Consider the following 17,858-nt stretch of genomic DNA (forward strand, 5'->3'; position numbering starts at 1 on the left):
AAGTTTTTACGGACTTAATAAGCCTCCAGTTCTCCATCGTGGCTCGGGATCGGGTACGTCTGCAAGAGCATTCCCAACTAAATCTACTACCCAGCCCAGAGGATCGATCCAGCACCGATACCACGCTATTAAGCTTTCTAGAACATCGGGTATTCCCCAAGAGGCACGTCCTCTACCACCCCAGCCTTGAACAATCCGATTAAACTCCTCTGTATCTAAGAAGTCTTCTGCATACCTTAGCAACTCTTGTGCATACCGCATCTCTACCACAAGCTGGGATATCACGCGTCGCCAAGAGAGAGCAACTTCCTTTCTCGCTTCCGAATCGACTTTGATTGTTTTTCGTCCGTAGTTTACCTGTCCTGAATTTATCATATATGCCAGAGCGGCCAGGTTCTTGTCTTGGGGTGTAGTAACGTCAAGCCCGAGTTCAGCTATCCTGTCAATATTCCCTCCTCCTGATTCGATTCCGATCAACCCATCGATGTTTTGACCAACATTCGACATCCTGTTCCGAGCTTTTGTAACAGTAGAGACCAGCTCACTCAACGTAGCCGAAATATCCTTTACTTCTTCAAGGTCCTGACATTCCCAGTTTGCTAGTTCGACAGCAACCTCGAACGAAAGACCTTGTTCGGGACAGAGGGCGGCATAGTTATCTCTCAAGATCACGAGTCGTTCGTCGAAAGAATCCAGGACGTGCATCAGCGTATCGATGATATAAGTCAAAGATCTACCATAGTCCCGAGGGAGGGAGACACGATCAAATTCACCTCCGATTGGACAATCAGTTCGACGTGTTCGTTTTAGGATATCAACCATTTCGCCTGTTCGTCTTATTATTTGATATTCCTCGCGAAACCACGTGTTGTACCGTTCGATTGTGTTCGAGCGATATGTTATTGTATATGCGTTAGCCGACGGGATTATATTCAAAGTAGCGCCTAGAATCAATATTGAAAGGCAAGAAATGATATGACGTCGAGTGACTTTAAGGGGTAGGCCAGCCCGTTTCTTACTTGCAGATACCATAGTTATACATAGACGACACTTCTAGTCCACGGGATAATCTATAGCTAGATGTAGTCTAGTTGTTGCTAGATGCAAAGAAAAGCCTCGAGGGTTGACGAAAGCCCAAATGCGCGGATTAGTGCCATCCCTACCATATTTTATCTCTGCCCATATTCCTACGGCTTGAGAAACTAGCTCATATTAGTAATCGCCATATATGTGCATATGCTGAGAACAGTTTGAGCATTTTTAGTGGTAAGTATGCACTACGGCTCTGTCCTCACCCTGCGCCTGGTCTCGAGGCTAGCACTACGGACCCAATTAGTAGGTAGGCCAGGCTATGTCTCATCGAACTAATTTCACAGTTTAGTTTCGAGATTGGGCATGAAGAGTTCTTGTGCAGTACGCTCACTGGCTTTCGCACTCCTCTTTTTATCAATATAATAGTTACTCACAAACTCTAATCTAGTACATTTAATGCGTGTCTATTCAATCGCCACCACCATGTACCGCATATATCAGGGAACTTAAAAATAAGTCGCCCTAGGAAATTTCTTTTAAACAGTATTCATATCAACAAGCTACCTCAGCTGCACGATAACTACTTGAGGGATATCGTGATACATGGGTAGGCGGTCGCAGGGGTATAATCTAATGATAAGCTTCGATCGACATATTTAAAAATCCTCAAGTCATTTAAAATCGAGGACTTAATCTCAGAGGAAGTTTCTAGACTGAGAGTATTCGAAACAGTCACCCCCTCTTCCCCCCGCTCTACCCCTTAACATCATATCACGGGAACACTAGCTACCTAGTCTATTACCCCGCCGTCATGGATTCATTCAGTCCAGATCTACATCGGACAAAGAACATCTTAAATCTGCCTCCAGAGATTCTTCGAATGGTTTTCGCTTATGTTCGTACGCAATCACCCCACCCCGCTATATTGCCCGGCTTCCAAATAAAGCTAATTTATATCCAGCTTGGAGACAACGAGTATAAGCAGTCTATCAGTCTTACATGCTTTGAATTTTATAGTCTAGCATTGCAATCTCGCTACGAAAGTATTTCCATAGAATTTGATGTCCGTGGCTTTAAATGGAAACCCTACGCTTCATCACTTTTGCTAGAATCTGTTAGAGGTCAAGAGCGATATCCTAAGGCTCTCAAATTCATCCCTTCTCAAGCCTTTGAGGAAAAAAGGAAAGATTCGAAATACACGGTCAAGGATTTGAAAAGGAACTTTGCGAGGCGGGGAAACATTTGCTTTGATGCTGTTAGATCTATAACGTAAGGGGTTAGTGTTTGGTTACTTTTTGAGACTGCTGAACTAATTATAAGTCGTCATATGAAAATAGGTTCAGAACCCCCAATTCTGCCTTGACTATACACAAAGGCGCGGCGCGGCAAAAGGAATCTTCGACGATTCCTTCGCTGGACTGGCTTTTGAGGTTCTCAAGCAGTTCCCAAACCTGGTGAATCTTACAATCCCTATTACCCATGCAATTCTCACGCGGAAAGTTCGAATTGGAAAGACTAGGAATGCTAGAAAGAACAGAGAGAAAAACGGCATCTTAGTGACCTCCAAATTAAGATACCTCTGCTGCCTGATATCCTTGCCTCGAAAAGAGTTCTCCACCGTCTGGGAGCTGATCAGATTGAACTCAAATACCTTGAAATGTTTACGGATTTTCTTCCTATTTTGGTCGCCCGAAATCTGTGCCCTTAGCGGTGAGATCAAGGTTCCATATTTATTAACTCTAGACGAATATCTTTCCAAATTGTCAACACTGTTCACTATCCGCGAATATTTTCCTCCCGGCATGCAACCTACTAAGCTCAGTCTGAAAGCTCTCCAGTTTGAATCTTTCCCGTATTGTGGGTCGCTTCAATGCTCGAATATTTTTAGGCCAGAAGTACTTGAGGTGTTAAGTCTAGTATACTGCCATGACGCATATGCAATGCTCTGCGATACATCTGTGAAGTTTGTAAGCTTAAGATGCCTACAAGTTGTGGAGATCAAAAGCGATATATCAATGCTTGAAAGAGCATTGAGCCAACTGCGCCCTTTGGAATCTTTATATATCTCAATCATACAAAAGGATGAAGAGTTCGATTATAGGTGCCTCGAAAAACACAAGGGTAGCATAAAGCGGTTAGCTTTTTTAACCGGGGAAAAAGCCATCTCGCGAGGAGACTCTCATTTGAAGCTTCGATCTTTAAGCCCCCGGACCGTTAAACCTGACTTCAGAGAGTGGCAGAAGCTCGAAGAGCTGACCTTTCACTGTGGTGAGCCCCTAGTACGTCAATCCCGCCACCCACTCCTCATTATTTAACCCAATTGACTTTCTAAATCTGACACGACTCTTGAATAGCCTGCTTTCTACATTCCCCCTTGCCTCAAATTTCTTAGTGTGGTGGGCGCAAGTCCTGGTGTTGAAAACCCCACAAATTCTGACTACGAGCTGGCAAGGGGTTACACTGCCCAACAGATAATGGCAGCTGAGGGCGGCGAACGGAGACTGACGGCTATCATAATCAACGAAGGGCTTTCTCTTCCAAATGATATTGGGTACCATTTCAAGATATTCGAAATATCCACTGAAAAAATGGGGGAAGATTCTGGCAGATATATATCGACCCCGATTGTAAACATTCTAAGTGCGGATGATTTTTTAAGGAAATTTCCAGCAACTTCGATTCTGAGGCCAGGTCGCAAGGCTCGAACTTGGATTGATGCATTCCTTTAGCTTAGTTGAACCCTTGAGGTTACGTCTCGGGTCGCATTAGAAGCTAGTATTACTCGTCAACCTTAACCCCTTGAGATTTATCCGCTGTCAGGTCTTGCTCTATGCGAATCCCATACAAGAAATAGACAGATTTCTTCGGCTTTTCATTGTTCTAATTAGAAATAGAGATTTATATTAAACTGAAAAGCGAAAATTGTGTAACAGATCAAACATGTATATATCGCGCCAGTTACCCAATCGATTGTATCTATAGGACCTAGCTCTCGGACTTTAGCTAGGATATAGCTTAACAGATATACTATAGTACTAGTATTATAATTATTTATGTGTCAGAAATTTGAGAATTCGCTTTATAGACTCACTGGTGCGAATCAGCAATTGCTTCGTTGATTTTATTATATTGTATAGAGCATCTTTGACTTATAAGAACTCAACGAATTGCTTCAAGGTACCAAAACACCGTACTATAGTTAATAACGATTAGACGGCCAGAGAAGCAATCAGCACCCGTCAAGAAGCTAGCTTTATGGGCCTCGCTATCACCTAAATATAAAAGCGGTAACTACATCTGCTATACCTCAGAAAATGATTTTCATAAAGACATATATAGTAACCCTAGAGCCAAAATACCGATCCTATACAGCTGTAGTCGATACCGCAATAGCAGTGTAACTGAAATGACGATTCAAGTGGGAAAGCCAGAAGAGAAGCTACACGCATCGGCGAAAAATTGCAGCTCGACGTAGATCGAGGGCAAGAGGAAATTCCAATGATGAATTTCGTTGATATACCTGATGCATGATGCCCGACCCGAAGCAAGTCCGAATCATTTTGCCATTAGCACCCTCCCCCATACCTAGACCTGGGAAGATATCGGATGGCACCCAAAGTTATCAAGCATCTATTGATTTTATAAATAGGAATCGTGAGCCACCAAGTACTTATCATCAAAAAACTTTCGACCTCGAGGGTATAATCCGTCTCTGATGCTTCGCAAGTCCTCGGGCAAGTCTTGGACCGACTGGTAAACTTCAGCAGACTCGTCTCTTCGTATTCGCCACATTATTAAAGCTTCGGCTTGCTCCTCAAGTTGTGCTTTCATAGCACCATCACCATCATCTACGCATCGAGAATCAATAGTTGCGTAAATAGAATTCAACATTCCCAAAAAGGTGGGAACCTTGACATTCGCCAAAATACCACGAAAACCGAGATGAGCCGGAAGCTTTCTAGTTTGAGCAAAGCCTTGTGTTATGGAAGCATTCGCTCGAAATTTAAAGATATGATCAGGTATTAATATTATCTGCCATGGCTGAAACTGTATATTTGTTTTCGGAGTTTGCAAGTACTCGCATTTCCTAAGGTTTCGCCGGACCAGGACACTAACCTCCCTTGGAAATGTATAATCGTCGACATGGTCAAATTTTTCGATCCGTCGATAGAAAGAATATTTATCGTTCTCGATTATCTTAGCGGCTTCGTTTAAGTATTCCCGAGGAACGAGAATTTCTAAGGGATCGCGAAAGTGAGTGGGGACGAAGTTACAGGCCAGTGCTTCCAATCCCCAGACTACAAATGGTATTTTTGCGGATACAAGGCAATGTAGAATGTAAAACCTACCGATCGCTTGTCGCCGGGTGATCGTAGGGGCTGTAGATTGAAGGTTCCAAGGAGACTTGGTTGTGGTAGTTTCAAATATTTGGGGTGTTCGGGGGACGACCTCATTTGAAACACTAGTACTTAAACCCTGCCTCTTTATAAAGATATCTAAGATAATAGATCTTATTTTCTGAGGAATTCCAGCTAGGAAATATTTTAGTCTTCTCCAGGTCGAGGGTTCATTGGGTTGAGAGCTTGAGGCTAGAATGCGGCGGCCAGTCACGGGCCTCGTCCTTTGTAAGCGACGGTTGTTCCCCGTGATGGGTGTAGATGTCGAAGCTTTAAAATCATTTGATTGTTGCATCCCGAGCTTCCTAGAGAGGTTTTTTTAGGTAATTGGTGAGATATGTTCCTATCCAGTCTAGTTGTCGTGTACAGCCAGCCGTCGAATTAAAAATGTTTAAGTGTTAGAGATTCGAGGTTTAGCAGATGCATAGTCCAGTTTGTCCATGCATAATTAAGTCTTTAGCTCGTTAAACTTGTTTCAGCAAGTACAACGGTAAACCCTGAAACAATCATAAGCCTTTGATGTCTAGAGGCTACATCACACTCCAATATATATACTGATCCCGTCAATAATTGCTCGGAGGCGGATAATTGTATCGGAGTCATAGACTCGTAGAATCTCGTAAAAGCGAATGAACTTTAACCGCCAAACTTTGTCCAGAAAACTCGCCCGAGATCCGATATACATGTCAATACCTCCTAGTCAGCCCTCAGCTCCATCAACTTTATCAATCAGATAAAATTTTCAATCTGGCCCTTCAGAGATCCTACAAAGACTTTTCAGGTGTAAATCCTGTATGGTATTGGTATTTTATCATTTTCGTGATATTATTATAAGTAACTGTGGCGATAGATATACTAACATCGTGCATATAATATATCTAGTGAAGTTCCAGAAACTACGCTATAAAACGCGTCAACGCCTCCTTATCTCCTCAAGACTTCCTGTATATTCGGGAGCTAGAACTAGTCCGGACATCATGGATCCTCGAGAAATTAGATTGCGAGAGTTTTTGTTCGCTATTTTTACTACGGTACTTGGGAGCACTATTTTGATGAAAGCGGTTCAGTTCAAGATATGGCCGGAAGATTTCAGCGAGCCAACGAGGGAATTCCTCCTCATCAATGCTATCGTTGCCACCATCCTTGGTTTGGGGAACCTTGTTTTCCCGAGCCTTGGGCCCCGAAAACTCGCCATCATCTTCACACTTTTCACCATGAGCCAGCTTTGGGCTGCACCTTTGGATATCGGAAGGAGCCTTGTTAATCCTTGGGGATAGTCCAGAGTACCACGAAGTACCCTCACAACTGCAAAATTAAAGTCCTAAAGGTGGATATCTAAAGGAAGAAAAAGGGAGGTGAAATAGAAACTCTGCTTAGAACTTTCTAACCAGAGCACAATGAACACTGATACGACCTGATTTACCGACATTTACGACGGGAGATAAATGACTATACGGAGGCCAGAAGATCACTTCATGTCGAGACGATTCTTTTTAGAACATTCTAGCCCTTTCTTGTTAAGACTTACGGATTAATTAAAACTTTGTACTTTAGCTAGTTATCCATAGAAGGTGCTGTTTCAACAGCTGTCTTCTGCCACTTTACGCATTCTGGATCACCTATCACCATTCCTGCTACTGAAGTGGTTCATAATGATCGAATAGTCGCGAGTTGAGACCTAACACAAGAAAGCCTAGTTGCGAGGCTGCTCCAATGAACTAGACCGGACTGGTCTCGTCGGCTAGATCTAGCCAGACCGGTACTGGTTCAGCAGTTTCAACCAATTAAGCAACACAAGTGGCTGGCACGGAAAGAGATTCACAGCGAGGCGCGATATACGTCCTTCCTTGAAACTGGTGGTAGCTGAAGGTGTATGTTTCTTTTTCTTCTTTTGTATATACGCTATCGACCCATCGTAGCATATACTATTAGCAAGAAAGTCATCCTTCGACTCGAACCTTTGTCGTCCTTTTCAGAAGCCAGCTCGGGATGTGTTCCTTAGACTGCAGTAACTATTAAATGGGCGAGCTGAAGGTGCGGTGCGGCCCGCCATATGTAGTACTCGATTCCCGAGCCTGAATAGGGAAGTGGGTACCCCCTGCATATGCTATCGATTCAACATACACGTGAATTGCTTCGCTGAGACTTAAGAGCCGATGCTAAGTTAGTCCCTGCAAGCCAAAACTCTAAATTTTGACAGTGGCCATGGTCTGGGGTTCAATCGGAGATTTAAATGGGGAATAGGTCTAAAATCTCGAGCATAGTTTGTTGATTCACATGTCCTAACTGCGTTTCAGCCGCACTTCATGGCTGGCGTTGACCCACGCGGAGAAATTGACACCTCCGTTTAATAGGTACCAAATGCCTTCCTTTTGCGATTCTGACTATCGAATTTCGTATTTCCAAGAATAGAAGATTTTAAAAATCCATGCTTTGGCAACCAGGCTTAGCCAGCCTTGTTTCTCGAACCAGAAAATACTCTGTATCGGCTATATATGCTAGTATTCAACGTAACTCAGGACAAACCTGGAATCTCAAGCCTATATTAGGTGCTCGAGTACACTAAGCCAATTTGATATCGGTGCTACAGAGAAACTCAGGATCAGTCAATTACGATCTCCATGCTATAAACTTTGTCTAGGATCTAGCATTTGTGCTTTGTGTTAGAGTATCCTGGCGTCTGTCGCATTGTTAGCCCGGCGGCAAATTTAGTCTCCGTTTCTCGAGCTCCCTATAACGGATATACCATCGTTCCATAGAGCGGATACATATAGATAGGAAGGTTACTTCGTCTTTTCTCCTTCTGCAATTGTATCCGCCACCCGATCCAAGACAGTACAATCAACTATTGTGACAGCAATCGTGAAGATCATATGAGAATAAGGAATGAATGCAAAAATACACTATACCTCGTGGAGGCGGAAGTCAAGCAGTATAAATTACTTGCGATGCTCTAGATTGCCCAGAATTTCTTCCAGGTCCACATCTCCTTGGCTACTGTCGATCAATTGAAAAAACAAAATACTTTTCTTCTTCAAGGCTTCAAAAGCTTCGTTTCTTATAGTTTTGCATACTATCTCCTCCAACTTATTCCACTAGATCCGCCCAACTAAGCGACTAAAATGAAGGGAATTGTTATCTTCGCCGCTTTAAGCGCCTTGGTCGCCGCGGTTCCAGCTGTAAGATATTCCCGATTACAGGCCCCTGTGGAAGTTCAAAGCCAGTTTTAAAATTCTATAGCTAACAATAACGCTTTCACAACAGGCGAAAAAATGCAATGGGTCCATATTCCCACCGCTTCTGTGCGAGCCTGGTTGGACATGCCAGTTCCCCCAAAACGCTCCCCCCGGTGCAAGCGGCATCTGTGTCCGCGATAGCAGCCCCCCCGAAATAAAATGCAACGGATCCATCAACCCACCACTCCTATGCCCAGCTGGGTATAATTGCAAGCTTCCTGCGAACCCTATGCCCGGCCAAAGCGGAACCTGTGTCCCTGAGGAACAGCAAAAATGCAACGGTTCAGTCTGGCCACCAATCCTTTGTCCAGACGGTTACCAGTGCCAACTTCCGCCGAACCCAATGCCCGGACAAAGCGGATTTTGCGTCAAGAAAGACCCTATTTGTAACTATTCGGTCTTCCCAGCGATTCAGTGCCCACTTGGCTGGACTTGCAAGACCCCAATCAATGCCCCTCCTGGCGCAAGCGGTATTTGCTCCCGCGGAAATTAAAAATATACTTCCGTCGTTTAAGGAAACATAACTTTCGATCTGGCTTGACTCAATGCAGTCTAGATCCTGACGAGAGTTAGCCGAAATCCCGTTTACCGAATTATATGTATATATCTTTCGACATGTAAATAGATCTGTACTTTGTATATGATGTTTGTATCTACTTATATTTGTATCATAATTTTGCTTAATCTTGACTTAATAATCAGTTCGTCGCAGAGTTAGTATTTGAAGGGGTTCGAATTAGCCCGTATTTCTAGCCTTGATTAATTGAGGGAGTTGATGTTGAATTTGAATCTAGTTCGCGTTCGAACGTTCCGGATCCTCGAGGCCTTCCCTGCAGTTTTCTCCTTAAGTTAAGCTTCTTCTAGCTGAATATTAAAATCGAGTATCGCCAAACTTTCAGGGGGCGGTGGATATTCCAGCTAGGCTACCCTGGCTAAAAAGCGCAAGTCGTACGTCGTAACTACTACATGGCTGTATAGCCCCATACATGCAAGGAGTAGCTCTATAGCTCTAGAGCTATAGGCAGTGATTCGAGACCAGGATCTGACCACGTTACACAACCATATCGGGTGCAACCAATGAAACCTTGGGAATCACGAACAACACAATCGAAATGGCTTAGAAATGCAACAATACTTCGCGTTGTGATCATTCCAAGGCAGAATTTAAAGCCAGCTGAGTCTCTTAATGAATTCAGCAAACCTTACCATCATTAGATGGGCGGCTTTGGGCGGGGTCCTACACGCGGCAAAGCATTTACGAAGTGCGCATTAAATGCCCTACAGATCCAACTACTGGCTTGCCCAAGCTACGGCATTAGTTCAATCTGAGGTGGAGCGAAGCATTCGTTGCATTTTGAGATCCCAACACACTTGGTTACGAGACCGACGAGACCGCCGAATGCCGAGGTGACGGATGGGAAATATTATCAATTTCAGTATGATATACAGCCAACAAATTCATTAGCTGATCCGCCAATCTTTAGGGAAATCATAAGAACAAAGGAGGTATATACTTCGAAAGAGTCTATGCACGCGGAGAGCCCGAGTTAGTAACATTAAGTGGAGAGTGGAGATTTTCTTCTATCTTATTTATCTTGTTCTTAAACTTCACTAAAATCGACCCCGCGAACCTTACCTTTCCTGATCAACATCGCGATAGTTTTTTGTCCGAATTCGATCCCAATAGTAAGAATTTGTATGCATCATAGCTTCCTTTAACATTAATCAGAAGATGAGTAAGCGGTTTTCAGATGCCTCACCTACTGGTCTCAGACCCTCTGCTCCAGCTTTTGAACCTGGGGGTACCGGCGCCATACGGTCTTCAGCACAACCAGTATCGCCAAATGATCAACTACATCCATTCGAGCAGCCATCTGAAGAACAGTCCGAGTCAGAATTCGGCCAGCAGTCTGAGCAGCAGTCTGACCAAGACTCTGAGCAACTGTCCGAACAGCCATATGAACCGCGACCTTACGAAAGGCCGTCATCTGACCCTCCAGATAGGCCAGTATGTGGGTCGCCTATTAGGAGGACGTCATCTGGGCCCCCAGACGTCTATGGACTTTTTTCCGGGCCTCCACCTGGGCTCCCACCGGGTTTCTCACCTGAACTATCTTCTAGTCAGCTATCCGATGACATATCGCCATCAGGGCCCTCTTCCGGGCTCCCACCCAGCTGGCAATCACCTGAACTACCATCTGGGCAGCCATCCGACGATATGTCACCACCTCAACCTCCAATTGAGCCTCGGCAAGCTGATTCGCCGTCATTTGGGACTCAACGTCAGTCACCATCCAACCGGATACCATACTCAGGGCTTCCATCCATTCATAACCCATCATTTGCGCCTGCATCTGCGCCGTCATATGTGCCACACCATACGCCACCATCCAGTCATACACCCGTATCTAGGACTCAATCTCAACCGCCATATACGCGTACGCCGTATTACGGGCCGCCATCAGCCCATAGGCCGCAGTTTAGGCAACTAGCACCCCTAGACACAAGCATACCTAGCACGCACTTTCAGCAATCTCCGGAAGATGATCCTGACCTACCATTTACACCGGTCACCCCGGTTCACCAAACTATCCCTCTCCAGCCAGCCGTTCAACCGATAGCAAATGCACCGCCAGGTCTAACGCCCGGAATTTTGAGCCCACCCCTCGCTTCGCCGTCCGCCTCATCTCACCCCGCCAACACTCAAAACATAGCCAGTGCTCAAACCACCAACTCCACTGTTTCGACCCCTGGCAATGAGAAATCTGCGGGCAGTGTTTCAAACCCAATGGAAGTATCACCACAGCAGTCAGAAGCGGGACGAAGCACAAACAGTCCAACAACATCAACTCAAGCTTCTTTCTTCCCTGATAACGTTGGATATACACCCCACTTCTGGATCTGCCAGCCTTCCCAGGTTGGCAACCTCGTGGATATCATCTGTAATGTCCCCGCAAGAGTTCCAAAACTACCATCGATTTGCTTAGGTGTCAAAGGCTATAAACTCTCTCGATATGGAACGGTCGCCCTGATTACAATCTACCTCTCAGCTAGAGGGATTACTTATGTAGTAGATATCCACACATTGGGAGTAGAAGCATTCATTACACCCGGTTCAACGTTTAGGGACACAACTCTGAAAAAAATCCTTGAAGACCCCCAAATTTGTCTAATCATGTTCGACTGTCGAAACGCCAACGATGCAATCTTCAATAAATTCGATGTCTATTTACGTGGCGTCATCGATCTACAATTAATAGAACTCGCATTAACTCAACAACGTGATAGAAGATACCTGAAAAGCCTAGACACCGCTCTAGATCAGTCGCGTGTACTTTCGCCAGCACAGATGGATCGGTGGAAGCGTTTTAGAGAAATCGGCGAGACTCTTTTGGCACCGTCAGATGGGATATGCGCTTTTCATGATAGACCTGTTCGACCTGATATCTTAGAATATTGTGTTCAAGATGTTGTTTACCTGACGGGGGTATATTGGAATTTGTTTCGTCAGTTACGTTCTTCGAAAAACCATTCGGTGTGGCAGCAAAGAATTGAAAAGGAGACGAACAATAGGTTGGCTCTTGCTAGGGATCCGTGTTATGATGGACTTAGAACGCAAGATTGGATGCGTATGGCGCCAAGTTCTTGGGCTGTTTATAACGATTGATGAGTAAAAAATGTTACATGCACATTTGATTTTGAGCCATGCACCAATTTAGCGGGGTAACAGGTGCTCGGAGAGACTGATCACCTTTCGGGAATTCATGGGGTGTACTTGGATTATCTTCCGGCGTTTTTTTTTTAATTACTTTGGATAATGACGAGGATAGGACTTGAAATCCAATTCTGGTTGTTAGCAGCATACCGCTGTTAACCATCACTTAATCAATTAATGCTCAAAATTTGAATATTAGATTCATCTCACCGCCGTATCCTAATAATACAGATGCAGAGTCGCCTTTTTTTGTCTCTTTCCATGAAATGCATATCGATAATAATAAAGCGTGATGAACGCAGCAAGAGCTAGGGGGGATTTGGCAAGAAGGGGGAGGGAAAGCAATTTTTTTGAGAACAAAGTAAACACCTTTAACCGCAGAGTATTTGTCGGTTTGATAGGCAGGTATTACGAACCGGTAACAGGGGGAGAAAAAGTGTACAGCAGAAGGGGAAAGGACGGAAGACGTAAAAAAAAAAAAAAAAAGTTGTAAAAGATAGACGTAAAGAGCAATTGCTTGCATTAGACCAGAATGTAAAGTTCATGCCTCTGAAGCTTCTCTTCATCGAGGTTGGGATAGAATGGAACCATGCTGTCGGCGGACTGAACATACGCATTATTGTATAGTCGCCCTGTTTCGAAGATAGTTAGCGTTTGTTGCGAAAATTAATAGTGAGTGGCGAAGAGGGGACTTACAGTATGGTGTCCTAACCTTCCTCGCTGGGTGGAATAATCCTGCCCATACATAATTCATAACTAATCCAGGTCCAATCGCCATCCTAATCGCATCTATAGCTTCAATTATACGATCGATAACGTGAGGCGATGTCTCGAACAAGTTCGGATACAAGAGATTCAACAAGTGCATCATTGCATCCTCACACCCGAGTCCCACCACACCTAAAGCCACGTGCTTGACCACGCTAGCTGCAGTCTGTCTGTGCACCTGATCACGATCGATCAATGCATCCTCGAGGAGTGGTGTCACTGCATAAACGTAATCCTTCGCCATCTCTCCAATATACTCGAACAGGAAACTCAAACTCTTCAAAACACCATTCTGTACATTCAGTTCCGGAACTCTGTATTCGTTCATCAGAGCCGGAAGGACGGTAAACGGCGCACAGGTTTCGGCAACAATACCAATGGCGACGGCGGTACAAACGCGAGACTGACGCTCTTGAACCCTCAAGTTGTTGAGTAGCGTGGCGAGAACATCCTGTGGACCGATAGCCTTGGCAATGAAACCGAATGTATTGTTGGCCGCACGGCGAATGCCCTTCTTGTGCGCCTTCAACATATCAAGCAATTCGAAACAAATACGCATCCACTCTCGAGCGGATACGAATTCTGGTCCTCGGTCTGCGATACGTCCGACTAGATCGATAGTGTTCTCCTGGACCTTCTCATGACGATTTCGGAGAATTGGCGTAAGACGTGGTAGGAGATCCTTGATTGGCGGCTGCATCGAATTGATTCCCACGACCGTAACGATAGAACGTAGAGCGCCGAGGATAGATCCCAAAACTTCCGGGTACTCTTCACCGAGGTACTCGTAGAGCACAATACCCAGTTTTCCCATCAATGCGTCTTCGCCGCACTGCTTCATAACCATCGCAATGCGACTAATCAAATCAGCAGACTGCTGTCGAACGGTTGAGGATTTATTGTTCAGTCTCCAGAGGATTGTTGACACGATCTGTGGAAGGTAAGGCTTGCATCTTGTACCAAGAGCATTGACAACGGTTCCAAAACCGTTCAACATAACCACATCCTCGACTGTCTGTTCCTGGAAAGCGTAGAGCACACCATCAATTAACCTTTCCTCCAACCTCTCTGCAATATCCGCCGCCCCCAAAGCCGCAATGACTTTTTCAATTGTCTCTAACGTCATCTTTCGGTACGCTTCGCTTTCGTCTTTCAAGTGGTCTACCACACGTTCAATAATTTCAGAGACTCCAACTTTCTGTGAAACATCAACCGTGGTCTCGACAACTTGTCTATAGTTCCTTTTATCCAGTGCCATCCTTCTAACCCAGAAACACTTGAAAAATTCAGGCAAGACTTCTTCTTTCAAGTAAGCTGCGGTAACACCGTCCGTCGAGGCACACTGTGAAACAACCTTGAGAACAACTTTCTTCATTTCTTCATCTGGTGAGTTGAACTCTCTCAGCAAAATCTCCATTACTTGCACAGTATAGTAATTCGCATATTCTTCGTCCATCAAAGGGATGATGTATCCGACAGCCTTCAAGAAACCAGCAAGACCTTTGCCTCTCTGCTTCCTGGCTCCAGTCCACAAAGGATTCAAGATGGTGTCAAAGCTCTCGATACCATACGGATGAGAAGCCTCCGCCAATGCTGCAATGGCAAGTGATGTAACTGTTCTAACCTTGGCCTGTTCGTCTTCCAGATTTGGTCCAATACAGTCAACCAATCCCTTCAAATGTGGCAAGATAGCACAACCCATAAGGATGGGTATTTGTTGAACGATCTTGACACCCGTGTGGCGAGCCTGCCATGATTTCTTGCTCCTGCACACAGCCCTGAGGAAGGGTAGTAATGCTGGGATCCCAAGCGCCGAGGCAACAACCGCAAATGCTCTAGCAGTAGTGTTCCGCACATATTCATCAACGTGATCGATATCAGGCCTCATAGTCGAAATCATATGGGCTAACCCGGCTGCTTTAGACAGATTACTGATAATTTCCCGTCCCTCAACACGAGCATAGTAGTCCTGGTCGATGAGAAGGGGTTCGATGACGACAAGGATCTTGTGAACATAAGGCCTGACAAGATCGTCGAGTTTGTAGAGGATACGGTCAATCACCTTAACTAGCAAATGGCGTTCTTGATCTTCGAGAGTACGTTCCATGAGAAGCGGGAGGATTTGGTTGAAAAGGGGACCAGCACCGAAGGCTCGCGCATTGTCGGTTAACTGACGTAGAGCAGTCTTTCTCATGGGAGGCGTTCCGTTCTTGACCTTGAGGAGGAGGCGCATGATTTTACGCTCCTTGAGTTCGTCCACTGACATCGCATTCTCGTCGCCACCCTCGACTAGTTTTCCGAAATAGGCCATATCCTCTGGTTTGAAAAACTGGAGGTCACCGACGCCAGGAATATCAGTAGGAAGCTGCTTGCCTAAAAGTTTAGCATTTTCAGGATCTTGCATCATGAAACCACCAACACCCGAAGCAGAAGCGATAGGTGCTGGAGTAGCTAGCAACTTCCGGGCTGGGGTACGAATAGGCATATACCCTGCTGGCGGTTCGAGGATTTTGTAGCCTTCCTTGGGAAGCATAGCATCGAGCTCTTCGTCAGAGAGTGGGGCATTGCGGCCATAGTCGACGCCGAATGGAACGACCGGGGCAGCCGGGGCTGAGGATGGGTGCATCGGAGTCACAAGGCCCTGGTTGCCAACCGGAGTAGCTTGAGCAAGAGAGGGTGCTTGATCCCATCTCGACCGCTTCGGAGCATCTCCAGGAGCAACAGGCGCAGGCGTCTCATCCCATCGTGAACGTTTCTTGGGTTCCTCTGCTTTAGTCTCAGTAGCTGTACTTGCAGAATCCGTCGTCGAGACATCCCACCTTCTCTTCCTCCGTCTGCCTTCGGGGGCGTTTTCCTTATCCGCACTCGCGTCGGCATCCTTGCTGGAAAGCGTAGCTTGATGTTCATCGGCATCGGTTCCTTCGCCATCCCTCTGCTTATCTTCAATAGCTTTCATAACTCGAGCCTTTTCACGTTCAAAATCGTTTTCAGCCATAATTTCGCGGTAGCTGCGTCCTCCATCCTCGCCACCGTCTTGTCGGTTATTCGCGAAAGCATCAGCACGAGTTGGTGTAAGAGGTCCTCGATTAAACCGTCGTTTTTGGTAATCTGTCTCGCGATCCATGATTCTGCTGCCCTCTGTTCTTCCAGCTAACGGGTCTTCGTCATCACGAACAAATTCATTCATCATCTCTTTCGTGGCGGTATACTGCCCGACTAAACGCCCCCCTTGAGCATCCGACATTTCTTCATCCTCATCGACGACTTCCCGGCTGTAACCTTCATATCGATCGCCATTGGAGTCGCCATAGAGATCTTTATCGAAGTTGTCTGTAAGGGAAGCCTTGGTTGAGAAATCTTTACGCTGAGTGGAGGCATCGAGAGCGCGCTTTGAACCTATTTTCGTAGCATTACGCTCCTGCTGGAGACGCTTAACTTGGTCGAAATCACCTGTATGACGGTTATCCAGAGTTAGCAGAGAACAATACGTTGATTCAGGAGGCGGGTGGTCGTCAACTTACTATCCGACATGATTGGGAGGTTGTGTCGACGCGCGACCTGACGGGTACGGCGCCCCTGAAGGAGATTATTAGTACTTCAACGATCTTCCTGATCGCACAAGGATCAAAATGAGAAGGATTGGTGATGTGTACCGACGGCCAAATGGAAGTCGATGGGTCGTGTGATGGTGATTACGATGTGTCGTCGCGATGATGGTGTTTTTATCGTGCTCGCCTACAATTTGCCCTGATACCAATATTGATGACTAAGTTAGTCACGTGATAATTAAAAATAGCACAACACACGACAACAACAATACAACATCTGCTTGCAAACTAATCCGGCTTAATATTCCGAGGCTTCAAGTTTTCGGCTCCAAAACCAGCCTTGCACGGAGATGTCGACGACAAAGCCACAAAGTTTTTCATCGTAAGACAAACGCCAATTCATGTGAGATTCACAATGGGCCAGCTGGAGAGCATGCGTATGAGAGCCTCTCTTTGAAGCCACAGAATTACTAAGCGTTAACCCAAGACTAGTCTATGATCAATGATGATACATGCATGAGCACTAAAATGTTACAGAATCGCTGACCATTATCGTATTCCCCATGCAGATTCGAAGATACATTTTGAAAGCCAGAATTTAAGGTACTAGTCAAGCTTGTTACCCCTCTTCGAAGCTTCTTTCATAAGGCCTTGGTTGTAGCCTCGCGGGATTACTGAAATAACATCGTCAGATTCCGTAGGCATTAGATCAAAGACCGCGACGTCAATCATCAGGTCAAATTCGCAACACAGTAGGGCAATGCAATAGGAATATTCCAGGAATGCAAGTTCGGCATTAGACAGAGACCTTAACTTTCAGAAGAAGTTTCAGTAGCTACTGATATATGCCTAGACCTCTGAAAACCGGGCAATCCCCCCCCTCCAGAAGACGTCTAGACGCCTTTCATCGTTACTCGTGGTCGTATGCATACGCATGACCACAGAAGCGCCCAGCTTGGGGTTCTAACAAACCCCTGCATTTGATCTGCGTGCTACAGCCTTCTGCAAGAAAAATAAACAGAACTGAAAAAAAATGAAAAAAATGAAAAAAGGAAAAAAAGAAAAACCAAGAGAGAGAAAAAGACGATGGGAGTTCCAATCCTATGTTCAAATTATTTGACCTAAACGCACTCCGGGATCTCGAAAGATGAGCTCTAGCCTG

At 45.3% G+C, this 17,858-nt stretch overlaps 7 protein-coding genes across 7 annotated transcripts; 4 read left to right on the forward strand and 3 right to left on the reverse strand.

The window, feature by feature from the left end:
* Positions 1-6: 6 nt before the first annotated feature.
* Positions 7-822, reverse strand: AOL_s00188g247 (uncharacterized protein; the record flags this gene model as incomplete). Its single annotated transcript, XM_011128495.1, has 1 exon — positions 7-822. One exon carries the CDS (start codon positions 820-822, stop codon positions 7-9), a length of 816 nt encoding a protein of 271 aa, XP_011126797.1.
* A 1,021-nt stretch (positions 823-1,843) lies between these two features.
* AOL_s00188g248 (uncharacterized protein) lies at positions 1,844-3,347 on the forward strand (the record flags this gene model as incomplete). The annotated part of the gene is made up of 3 exons (XM_011128496.1): positions 1,844-1,927; positions 1,994-2,287; positions 2,370-3,347. 3 exons carry the CDS (start codon positions 1,844-1,846, stop codon positions 3,345-3,347), a joined length of 1,356 nt encoding a protein of 451 aa, XP_011126798.1.
* Positions 3,348-4,671: 1,324 nt separating this feature from the next.
* Positions 4,672-5,724, reverse strand: AOL_s00188g249 (uncharacterized protein; the record flags this gene model as incomplete). The annotated part of the gene is made up of 1 exon (XM_011128497.1): positions 4,672-5,724. The coding sequence occupies one exon, from the start codon at positions 5,722-5,724 to the stop codon at positions 4,672-4,674; it is 1,053 nt and encodes a 350-aa protein (XP_011126799.1).
* Positions 5,725-6,406: 682 nt separating this feature from the next.
* AOL_s00188g250 (uncharacterized protein) lies at positions 6,407-6,706 on the forward strand (the record flags this gene model as incomplete). Its single annotated transcript, XM_011128498.1, has 1 exon — positions 6,407-6,706. One exon carries the CDS (start codon positions 6,407-6,409, stop codon positions 6,704-6,706), a length of 300 nt encoding a protein of 99 aa, XP_011126800.1.
* Positions 6,707-8,551: 1,845 nt separating this feature from the next.
* Positions 8,552-9,158, forward strand: AOL_s00188g251 (uncharacterized protein; the record flags this gene model as incomplete). Its single annotated transcript, XM_011128499.1, has 2 exons — positions 8,552-8,608; positions 8,694-9,158. The coding sequence occupies 2 exons, from the start codon at positions 8,552-8,554 to the stop codon at positions 9,156-9,158; spliced, it is 522 nt and encodes a 173-aa protein (XP_011126801.1).
* A 1,239-nt stretch (positions 9,159-10,397) lies between these two features.
* Positions 10,398-12,332, forward strand: AOL_s00188g252 (uncharacterized protein; the record flags this gene model as incomplete). Its single annotated transcript, XM_011128500.1, has 1 exon — positions 10,398-12,332. The coding sequence occupies one exon, from the start codon at positions 10,398-10,400 to the stop codon at positions 12,330-12,332; it is 1,935 nt and encodes a 644-aa protein (XP_011126802.1).
* Positions 12,333-12,902: 570 nt separating this feature from the next.
* AOL_s00188g253 (uncharacterized protein) lies at positions 12,903-16,679 on the reverse strand (the record flags this gene model as incomplete). The annotated part of the gene is made up of 3 exons (XM_011128501.1): positions 12,903-13,012; positions 13,077-16,598; positions 16,670-16,679. The coding sequence occupies 3 exons, from the start codon at positions 16,677-16,679 to the stop codon at positions 12,903-12,905; spliced, it is 3,642 nt and encodes a 1,213-aa protein (XP_011126803.1).
* Between the last annotated feature and the right edge of the window lie 1,179 nt (positions 16,680-17,858).

The sequence above is a fragment of the Orbilia oligospora genome, assembly GCF_000225545.1.
Source record: "Orbilia oligospora ATCC 24927 unplaced genomic scaffold scaffold00188, whole genome shotgun sequence".
NCBI lineage: Eukaryota > Fungi > Ascomycota > Orbiliomycetes > Orbiliales > Orbiliaceae > Orbilia > Orbilia oligospora.